Raw genomic sequence first — 12,264 nt, 5'->3', positions numbered from 1 at the left:
CAATTTCTTTGGTTTTATAGTACATAATTTAGTAGGTTTGATGTTTGCAATGATCAGCTGGCCAAAAAGACCAACAGGTGACACTTGTGATGCATTGATTTTTAGTGAAATGATTGCTTCATCTAATCTCTTCACTGTGAATGTTTAAATCTGCTTAATATTGAATATGAATGTGTAATTTTACAACTAAAGGGAAATTTGGTAGTATAAAAATAACAGGAACATAATGTCTCTGAATGTCATAAATGATATTTACTTAATATGTAATTATACAAACTATACATTGCTGGTAGTGTATTTAAACTACCACACCAATATTCCACTTTCTTCATAAACATTTTATGCATCAAAGTCATTCATTTGCTCACTTACTGAGAGTATTTTGGAAAGTTTTGGAATACATCAGATCCCAGGTGTAAGCGGATTTTCTTTCAGTAAGAACTGAATTTACAGTAGGATTGTAGTCATTAAGTTCTTTCAGGGTCCAGAATACCCTAGGAAAAAAAAAATAGATTACAAGAGAGAAACTTAGTATCTTCATTTAAAAAATACATGTGTTGAGTATAAGAAACTATTTGCTCTCCAAATACTATATTAAGTCCAAGTAAGCCGCAGAATTGAATAACCCTGGGGTATATTTTTTCAAAATCTGGTGTCTTGTTTTACTAAAAGCATAATTACTAAATAAAATCCTTCCGATTTCAGGGTGTCCAACAGACTGGGACGAAATACATTGCTGGCCCAGGGCAGATGTTGGCCATGTTGTCAGAGTGACATGTTCCGAAGTATTTCATCATCTTAAAACTAAACAAGGTAGTAAAACTTACTTTTATTTTTCAGTCATTAGATATTAATGGTTAATTTCATTAATGCTTCATGTGCAGTATATACCGTACTTGCTTAATTTGACATTGAACGCCACTGTAAAATTGGGAGGCAGGTGTGGTGGATAAATTACTCCAGAAGAGTTCAGCTGGATGCAGCCCAATTCCTTTTGACAGTTTTATTTTCTCACACATGCACGGTAATGCTTGGCATAACAAAAGAAGCACCCTGAATACATTTTATACACACAGTATGTCCAGTAGGCAAATGAACATTCAAAGCTGAATAATTAATGTGAAATAAATCTTTTTATTTTGATAATATTAATATATTTATATTAATATATAATATAATATATTATAATACAGTTATTTTGTGAAGGGTATTACAATTTTACAAGTGAAAGAGGAAATAACCAATCTTGGTGTTATCTGATACAAACCAAAAGGCATCACTATGATTTTGAGCACAAAATGACAAAATTAAATTTTGCAGTGTGCTGAATTCAGTTGCCAATCAAAGGAACATACTGTAACTGACGAGGAGGATTTATTCTGTTCTATAAGAGCCCCTGAAAGTCTACTTCCACCACATATTTGGTTAGTACAGTATTTAGTGTTGAAAAATCTCTAATGTAATAAACATAGTTCAGTTTATTCACCCAAGAGATGTACTGTATTAAAAAAAAAAATCAAAGAGTTAAAAAAACGCCTAAAGCCTGGACACTCGTTGGTATTTATTATGCTCTGTGATTCATGAGAGACAAATAATAGCCTCATAGGTCTTACCCTTTTACCAGGCAAAGGTTTTAAAGTCAACTTTCTTTTCGATTTATGTGCTTAAGGGATTCTGTATAACAAACTAAATTGTCAGTATAAAAATCCCTGAATAATACTTTGGCAACATATCTTACAAGCCACCCACAAAACATTCCTGTACTCCATCTTTCTTGAGTGAGTTGGATGTAAAGGTATACAAATGATGACGAGCGCAAACAAAAATATCATTTATACTACACAGGTAGGGTTATTGTAAAACGCTAATGATATTGCAATATTCAGATGGGAATGTGAAACTGTAAACAATGTATAGGAACAACACAGAGCATGGATACTCAACTACAGTTCTGGAAGGCAGCAGTCCAACAGGTTTTAGATACATCAACCAGCATTTTTAGAGTTGTAAAAGTTACAGCTAAATATAAAGGCACCAGTTACTTCAACTGGTTAAGAGCCAAACAGGACATCCAGAATATCCCCAACCCTTCTATCATGGGTGCATTTACATTGTTAAATTGTATTGAAAAAAGCAATTAGATTTGATTAAACAATTATCTTGAAAACGGCACTTCCATAGTTTGTAAGTGTTACAATCAGAACCAAGACTTTATTCCATGGTTTATTCCATGCTAAAAAAACATTCAAGAGGACAGGGATTCAAATACACTCAAATTAGTTTGAGAAAATGGAGTTCCATAGTTTACTGTACACTAAGAATTATGTTTTAAAGATTTCCCTTTTTGTTGCCTAGAGACTAGTTTGGGCTTTGTGTAAGAAAACATGCAGCCAAAGGGGACCTCTCTGCTACACAACATACCTCAAGGCTTACAGACAGACATTGTAAAGCTGTTTTCCCAGTATATTCAGAATAAAGACAAGGCCACAGGCCTTGATGGTGCTGGTTCCCACCAGTTGTGACATGATGCAGACCTTCCTGCTTGCTAGTCACTGTAATGACTAATGCAATTAGATACAGTACATCAGCAAATAACTGCAAGTTGTGCAGCAGACATTGCACTGCAGAAGTGTTCAAATATGATCTGCATACAAGTTCCAGTTATCGATAAAATGGTCTTAAAGTCAGAGCAATATTTCTATTAAAGAGATGTATTTGCAAGACTGCTTGTTTACTATGTAATACAATAGGGCCACTTCAAGTCACCAGGTATTTTGTTGCCTCATTCTGAATCACAGAACATGGCACTGCGTATCCATGGAAATTTAGTCTATTTTGTGATGTAAATTTCAGGTTTTACAAGAATATTTATATGGCAGTTTGAAATGATCTTAATGCTGATGGATTCTAACCCCAAAATATAAAAATAGTGTTGTAGTCCCCATTTGAACCACTCCACTGTGGCTTTGGCTGCATTTTCCAACTGAAAGATGAATCTTCTCCCAAGTCCCTTGTCTCTCACAGACCTTAGGCAAGGAATGGTGACATAGGATATTTAATTGCCAAATAATGAGGATCTCAATTTAACATTTCATCTACAAGATGCATCTCCTACAATACAGTACCATCTATTTACATTCAGTACAAGGACGTACTGTAGGGAATTTTATTACAGAGGTAAGAGTGCCACCTACTGGTCATCTAACATCACTTACAGCAGCAATCTGGATTTTTCCCTGGAGTTCTTTCAACCATGCATTGAACACATCTAATCTTGCTTAGCTTCAGAGATGTGAAAAAAAATCAGGCTAGATAGTGGTTACCTGGGTGTTGGTTTAACAAGATAAGAAATTCTTGCTTAGAATCATGTGAAAATGCCCATTTGTAGTATAGTGCTGTATAGTACTGGCGAAATCAAGTGAATTACCTCGCTCATAGGTACAACTGCAACATTCTACCTTGGATCTTGAAGCATATAAAACCAACATAGAAATAAATATGAAAGTGTGGAAAACACTAATTTTAACTGAAGTCAGTAATTCTTGTAATTAGTCTTTGATAAATCTCATAATATGGAAAACTGAAATGTGTTCAAGTTCATTTTCATATGGTCCAATGAAATACTTATTTACATTGTAACACTTTCAGAGATTGTCAGGTCTTTTTCCTCAAATGCTTCAAAAAACAGTGTCAAAAACCATACTCAAGTTCCCACATTCATGAAAACTACAGTAGTATAAACAAAGTATCTAACAAACACCCAAAACTTCAATAGCACTCACTTTATCTTCTTAACATCCAGAAATAAATCAGCACCAAAAAACAACTAAATTCTCTAGTTTTCCTCAAACAAAAGAGCCTGATTTGTGTTTACCACACCCTTTTAAACCCATCAAACCGGCAGCTAATCTCTCACAGGTGAGAGCATTTAGAGCATTTACAAAAAATGAGCAGGCCATTTCCCCATGGTATCTTGAGATGTGTAGTTTCCATGCTCTCTAAACAGAGGAAACTTCAATTTTTTAAAGAGACAGGGTCAAAGAAGATAAAGGCTTCTCAAAATTCTAGGCTCAAAATACACTCCCTCTGTGACCCTGACCCACATTTTGTCACAATGTGTTTCCTCACATACAGTTACTAATGACAGTTACTAATGAAATAGGAGGATTAAGAGGTAGTGTTCAGAAGTCTTATGGCTATGTGAAAGAAGCTTTTATACTCCTAAATCTTCTGTCAGAAGGAAAAAGAGAGATAAGTGCATGCTCAGGGTAGTTTTGATCCTTAACTATATTATTTTCCATTCTGAGGCAGCGCATAGTGAAGATGGTCTAAATGGAAGGGAGTTCTGTACCAGTGATGGCCTGGGTTGTCTCCAGCACCTTCTGTAGTGTTTGTGATGTTAGCTGCCGTACAGAATTGCTTCTCTCTTCAAATCTACAACCATAACAGGCGTCATTGTTTCGTTGAGACGTAAAACTGAGGTCCTGACTCTCTGTGGTCATTAAAAATCTCAGGGCATTTCTCAAAAAGAGAAGGGGTGTTATGTCCTGGTCAAATTTCCCATTGGCCTTTACCACTCATGGCCTCCTAATAATTTCCATCAATGACTTGGCTTCACTATGGCTGCTGTTGCATTATCCAGACGGGTGCTGCTCATTGGTGGGGAGTCCATATTACCTGTAAAGCACTATGAGTGGAGTGTCCAGAAAAGCGCTATGCAGTATAAGTGTAAGGAATTATTAGTGTTATTAGTGTACCTTTACTTGCAACAAACAAAACAGTGTCAGGCTATTACACAGACTTGAGTAAGCTTTTGTATTATCTCCTATATGTACATACATTACCATGGACAAATGTGAATCATAAACCATAAACTACATAGGGAGTCCCAACTGGGGGGTTGTCTGCATCAGATACACTAGAACCAACTTTGAGTCATCTGATTTCAGGTTTATATATAACGTTATTTATGTTTATAGATTCAGGTTTATAGGTCTTTCAAGTTGCCCATTTTCTTAGCAGCCACAGATGATGATAATACTACTACTACTACTACTACTACTACTACTACTACTAATAATAATAATAATAATGATACTGGGTTATTATACTACACGTTCTTTATATGCTGTATAGAAGTCACATAGTTAGAAGTTGATTGCTTGCCTGAGCAGGACCACCAAAAAGTTGTTATTGAATACATTTGCATACAGTATGTCAGACAGAAATTATGGAGGTTTTGAAAATCTGGAATTTGCAATCACTTTCTTTCTTATATAATATTGAAATTCTAGAATGTAGTCATTCCCAGTACCCTAAGGGGGGAAAAGGAATCATAGAACTAAAAAAACAGGCAAGGAAGCACATTCATTTTCATTATGGAGACATGAACCTGTTTAGATCTGTGGCTACCTTTCTAGAATGTTATTATTGTTTACTATGACAGCTTATAATAAAAAAATTGAACCTCCACACCAATGTATCTGAAGTGTTCTTCCACTGGTACAGTTAGAGGTGGGTTGACCCTCTTCACCATGTAATATAATGACAGTAATACCTATTTGGAATAATTGATTTTGAACTTTGACAGAGCATCACATTAATTAAAAATAGCATATGAGACAGAAATTGAGAGACTTTACCTACATACATAAAGTGATATATCATATTGAGTATTATTTACAATAACAGAGGTAAAAGCATTATATTCTTAAACAATCTTTATTACAGATTTTAAATAGAGGGCAAACAACAAAGTTGGTTAACCTTACAACAGCTCCTAGATATACTGTAACAAATTGGGTAGAACACTCATCACTATAGATGAGGGGTTGATATAAAAATGTAGTCTACCTTAATTAACCCTAATTCCCAGAACATAAAATTAAAAACCAGCCAAACACAGTATTTGATTAAAATCCTTCTCTGCATCTAATGACAGAACAGAACATGGAAGACAGTGTCTGTAATTGCATGTAAAATATGAAAAAGACAGCAAATGTAACCAGAGGTCAGGCATCCTTTAATAAAGACCCTGAGAACATGGTAAACTTTTTTGGTCATACTGTATAAAACTTTGACTTACAGTAAAAGCAGCTTAGCATACCATCTTCCAAATTAGAGATATTCCACACAAAGTGTTGGATCCTTATTTTTTTCAATGGGAAGGAAATTATTAACATCAATATTAAAATCCCTCTGAAAAGTGCCTTTCCAAATGAATGAATTTCCCAAGTCAAACAAAAAAGTTCTTAATTTGGACAAAAAAATAAGATAATCATTGAGAGAATTACCCTTTATCATGTCCTTCCTTTGGCTCAGACAGGGATATTAGGCACCTTCTGTACAACATCCTCTGGAGGAAAATGATTAGGCAAGTGACTTTCCCTGATTGGACTGCATTTCTGTACCGTATACAGTACTTACAATGACAATGTGGAGTCTATCTACACTGGATCTGGCAGTGATGAATCCTTTACTGATGTAATGGTAGAATTATCAGGAAACCATTAACATATTCAGAAATAATAATTGTGCTCACTAGCATTTGAATAAGAGCTATGCATTGTGAATTAGAAGTCTAAGCAGAGATTGTTTTCTTACAAGGATGATGTTCAATGCTATTACCTCAGAAAAGGTGAGTTATTCAGAAAATTCAACTTAGTTTTCAATTCAGTCGTTTTCATAAGATATGATTTAAAAATGTTTCAGGTACAGATAGTAGAATTTTCTCTCATAAAGCCTCTGACTGTGTCCTTTCAGAATATGGAGGCAATTGAATTCTCCCTTTACCATGATCATCCTCCTTTCTTAGATCTGTCTCTTGGACTATTACTCTCTTCCATATATCTTAAACCTAACATACTGTACCAGTTAAAGTGTTGTATTTCCAGACTTATTTAATATTCTGTCTAAATGTAATGATACTGCTGTATCTTGGCAGCCACTTGAAGAAAGTCTAGTACAATGATACAGTATAGACATTTTACTTTACATTTTGTAAGCTTTAGCTTTCATTTATGAGATTCACAAAATTACAGATAGTGTGGCAGGCCCATCTTCTGTTTTCAATAACCATAAACTTCATATGGGCAGTTATCTTTTTTTCCAATGGCATCCCTAATGCCATTTAAAAGGTGTAAAAGAGTTACATAAAATTATATTTGGAAAGATTAAGATTTTTAGGACTGTTGAACTGAATCTGATTCTTCAATAAATTACAACTTTCATCAGATATGATACAGACACTAGATGTACAATTCCTTAAATTGATATTAAAATATTGCAGTCTGCAGTCATGTAGTTTTTCTAAAGTAATTGGAGAGGTTAGGGCAGCACTATGTTTTAATGATATGATGTTCTTTCCAGATAACTTCAGCTGTCAGATTGATAATCTAGGTAAAATGCACTGACAGGTAATAAATAAGAATGCATTACTTTGTTTCTTTTGAGCTGTTCTTTTGAGGTAATTGTTTTCAGGCAATTAAACCTATGCTGATTTCCCAAAGGAGAGTTGGGGAGGGAGGTTGAGTTATATTATAATTTATCAGACGTGCCTCCCTATTATATAAGGCATGTACGATTGAAGACAAGTAAAGACTTTTGATATTTTTCTTACACTTGGTATTTTTTGTTTGAGTAACATGCTTCTTTTAAGGATAGAAAATTCTGAAGAATGCTTCAAAATAAATGGTGTGTGAAAGTGGATGAAATATTTATTTTAATTAAGTGGACAGTATACTTTATTTGGACCCTGGATTTATTTGGCTGCATCATACTCCTTATCTTGTTACTTGTAAGCAAATTCCCCTGATACACACAGAGTATAGTTTTAAATGTGTGTTAAAGTCTATTTTAAGCTCTTTGCATATTCAGTTTGGGTTTGATATCTAAACTGTAATGATTGAAAACTCATCCCATTCTCTAAGTTTTCGAATCCTCTGAAATATAGTAGTTTTATAGTATAGAATTTGTAATTCAAAGATTAAACAGAATGTGCCTCGTATTCAACCAGTTAGCAATATCTCGCTTCACTTATCCACTCTTTAATCTATTACATAATCCAATTCAGTGTTTATGGATTATGATAATAATGGAAGTAAAGTATTTAACATCCAGACACAACACTTATATTTGGATGTATGTTGTTTTTCAACAAAGCCATTAAAGTAGGGGATTGTAGAAGGGTGATGTTGCTACTAATTGCAAGATCATTAGATTAAATAAATGCATTTTAAATATATATCATGCACTCCTTTCCAAAGATGTTCCTATTTGTTTAGTTGCAAATGATATATGCTCATTTTGTAAACATTTTAATCCAGTCTTGTTCAAATTTAACACGTTTATGAGTGAAAGAAGTTAAATATCATTAAAAACTGAAAAAGAAAAATCAAAACCTAAAGAAATATTTATTTTAGTGTTGTAGTATTCGATTGTAAATGTATTCACCCCCAGAGTCAGTACCTCGTGAACGCTTCTTTGGCAACAATTACTGTTGCACATTTTTCAACATATCTCCATCAACTTTGCACAACTGAATGTGAGTGTTTGCATGTCTGTGTCTCTGTGTCCTGCAAAGGCCTGGTGTCCTGTCCAGAGTGTACAGTACCTCATCTTGTGCCTGTTGCTTGCTGGGATAAGCTCTGGATCCAGTGAATTGGAAATAGTAGTTAGAAAATGGCTAGATGGATGGAAAAATACATATAAAACTATAGGAAGGCTTTTATATGCAACATTCACCTAAAATACGGTACAGTTACCCATTAAGCAACTTGAACCCTGGTTACAAGTATCATAACTACAAAGTCTATTAATTAAATCCATCACAGTACTGAAAGCTTATGTGAAACAAAAAAACACAAGATACAGTACTTTACCAGGCCTTCCAGTAATGGAGTTTGAGTCCACAGCAGTAACAGTTCCATGCTTGAATGCTGATGTCTTACTACATTCCACTTAACCATACACATTTTTGTCAATGTTCATTTATGTAGTGTTGCTGATGCACAAATATCCTTTTTCAGGGCACATCTTCAGAAACTGTACGAGTATAGGTTGGACAGAGCCACATCCACTCTATCTAGATGCATGTGACATTGATGAAGACACAGAACCTGAAAATGAGGTTTGTTTTTTCAGATGTTTACAGTTACATGACTTTGGGATTATATATACTGTACATAAGGACTAGTTAAAAGCACAACAGGAGTAAAACTGTAGGTTTATTTCCATATTATTTTTTGCTAAAAAAACATTATATAAGCCATTATATAACAATATTTGAAAAATAAAATTGTTTTTATTGGATTCTTCACAGTTCAATGAGAGATCTCATGATTTTGCAATAAAGTTTTTTTTTAATCAGTACTGAAATATATAATTTTCTTAATAAACATTTTAAAACCCAATAGATTCATTTCTTTAAGTAATATATTTATTTCTATCATTGCCTTAAAATTTCTTAAATAGTGTTTTCCAAAATGATTGAAAGAAAGATTGATATCAGGTTAATATAAGGTTAATGACCTTTGCAATACTCTGGAAACCTACTGTAGGGAATATAGTATAGAAATCTGTTTCTATACTATAGTTTTGGTATAAAAGTATACATCAACTACTTTCCAACCTAGATCTATAATATATGCATAAATATATACTTTACCATTACACCAAACAAGGTCTGTCACCCCTTTATCAGTCAAATTATTACAGTTGGGCAGGGCATAAAATTGGTTTAAAAAATAAATTACACAAAACAATATACTGAATGAATAGATTCTAAACAACCTAATACTTTAACCCATAATTTGGTAACTTTTGATTCAACCTGTTTTCTATTTTTTAGTTCACTAAGTGCTCATGGCGGAATGCCTGGAAAGAAAATCAAATTACTGAAATTTAAAAAAAAAACAATTTTGCATTATGAAAGGAATAACGTGTAAGAAAACGTTTCTGTTAACTAGAATGAACAGACACATGCTTGTAATAAAAATGAAGCAATTTACCTTGTTCTCTATGAGACAGAACAGCAATGACTTCTTGTTATTTCTTTAGGTTTTGATAATATTCTCAAACATGTACTGGCAGAAAAAAAGGCACAGTATGTCCAAAATCCTCTGGAACTATGGACAGTTATGTAATTTCATCTCTAATTTTAGATGTCACTGTAACTACATAGGAATATAAAGCAAACACCTAGGCTTGGGATAGGAGGTTTTTAAATCCCACTTTGATATTAAACATAAAATAAAAACGTTTTTAAGAGCAAGGACGTGTTTTATTGTGGATTAATGGATATAACCAGACCAAAATACGTGATTGTTAGGGTTTTTATATTATTATGGTAATATGAGGAGATTTGTAACACAGTTAAACTTTAACATTTTTTTCCTAGAAAACATACTATTCAACGTTTAGACATGTCTACACCGCAGGGTATTCTACATCAGTGATATCATTAATAACAGCCATTATTGTCTTCACTGCTTTCAGGTAATGAAGAATGTTTTTTTTATTTTCAATAAATTTGTTAATTTATTTACATTTTTACAATTCTTGTATTTCATGAAAATATATAAATTTGAGTATATGTATTTTTTTTTTAGTATTGAGATTATATATTATATTATTTTTTATTTTTGTGCAAAGAAACAGAATATAAAGGGTTTCTCTTTAAGAAAAAAGTTTTAAATCACCAATACATAGGCTCTGACTATTTCTAAAAATATTATTACCTATAATATAACATTATTTTGATTTTTACAAACATACAGTATACAAAAGTATGTAAATCTGGCAAATTTTGATTATGTCATGATACTTTGAATGAGCAAATAATTATTACATACATAAGGGACACTATACAGTAAAACAGGCGCCGTCCTTCAGATGAGATGTAAAACCGAGGTCCTGACTCTCTGTGGTCATTAAAAATCCATAATCCCAGGGCGTTTCTCGAAAAGAGTAGGGGTGTAACCCCTGCGTCCTGACCAAATTTCCCATTGGCCCTTACCAATCTTGGCCTCCTAATAATCCCCACCTATCAATTGGCTTCATTACTCTGCTCTCCTCCCCACTGATAGCTGATGTGTGGTGACCGTTCTGACGCACTATGGCTGCCGTCGCATCATCCAGGTGGATGCTGCACATTGGTGGTGGTGGAGGGGAGTCCCCATTACCTGTAAAGCGCTTTGGGTGGAGTGTTATATAAGTGTAAGCAATTATTATTATAACATACTCCACAAAGCAAAAAACTTTATAGATAATAAACATGAAAGAAAAAAATAATAAAATAATGTATTCACACCCTAATTTGGCAATCTAAATGTATTTTATGTGTGCAAAATAACCTAAGGGAGTCATACAATTGACTAGCCAATGTCTATATGGAAGAATAGTGCGTCACATGATTACGCAATAAAGCACTTAATCTACTGTCATTCATTGAATTAGTAAATTTCAAGCAAAGATTCAAAAATGAATACCAAGGAGCTTTCAAAACAACTCAGAGATAAAGGTGTATAAAGGCACAGATGAAGAGTAGTATATAAAACATTTCAGAATGTTATTTGATCATGGTGAAGTTTAAGTCATCCAGACACTGCCTAGATTACATGGTCCCTCCAAATCCTACCCCAGCTGCTCCAGGGGTAGCATTTATACAACCAGGGGTGTTGTAAAAATGGCTGACCCTGCGCTCTGACCCTAAACTTCTCTCCCTGTCTGTGTGTTTCATGGAGAGAAAGTTTCCAATAGTGAAACACAGATGTGTTGCTTAAGGATTGTTATGCTAATTCAGAAAGAGGAAATGAACTAATTCAAAGGTGCATATCAGTCCATTCTTTAGAATCACACCCAAATATAAATATTTTAGCATTAAACCTGAAAACATTTTTACATAATTCTTTACCAATACATTATTTCAAAGAGGGTTACCCTTATTAATTGCAGAATTGTGTGCTCAGGTATAAATCACATCCAGACTGCTCTTAATGTATCGACAACTATTAAGCAGTTGTTTGTTTCACCTAGTATGTTTTCAGACAAACAATAGGAAGTACAGAACTTAAAATCTATCATCTGAAACTAATGGAGCATTTTACTAATTATACATTGTGTAACAGGCAGGTTAGGGCAGTATTCAATTACTGTATGCTGTTTTGTCAAGTAAGAAGCATAGCAAACATTCAGATCTGAATACTTTTTTTTACTGATATTACACATATTGCAATATACACGTTTTGCAAACATTTCATTACATAC

General features: G+C 33.7%; 1 protein-coding gene across 2 annotated transcripts in view; it reads left to right on the top strand.

Moving 5' to 3' along the window:
• Positions 1–12,264, top strand: part of LOC102697166 (pituitary adenylate cyclase-activating polypeptide type I receptor-like) — a 52,782-nt gene that overhangs the window by 24,983 nt on the left and 15,535 nt on the right. For both annotated transcript variants that reach the window (XM_015354125.2, XM_015354123.2), the window contains exons 3-5: positions 706–813; positions 9,027–9,127; positions 10,397–10,494. In XM_015354125.2, coding sequence (XP_015209611.1) covers positions 706–813; positions 9,027–9,127; positions 10,397–10,494 — 307 coding nt within the window. The remainder of the gene's footprint in view (positions 1–705; positions 814–9,026; positions 9,128–10,396; positions 10,495–12,264) is intronic.

The sequence above is a fragment of the Lepisosteus oculatus genome, chromosome 6 (assembly GCF_040954835.1).
Source record: "Lepisosteus oculatus isolate fLepOcu1 chromosome 6, fLepOcu1.hap2, whole genome shotgun sequence".
Classification (NCBI taxonomy): Eukaryota; Metazoa; Chordata; class Actinopteri; order Semionotiformes; family Lepisosteidae; genus Lepisosteus; species Lepisosteus oculatus.
The sequence above is the reverse complement of the archived record's forward strand: the minus strand, read 5'-3'. Positions and strand labels throughout refer to the sequence as shown.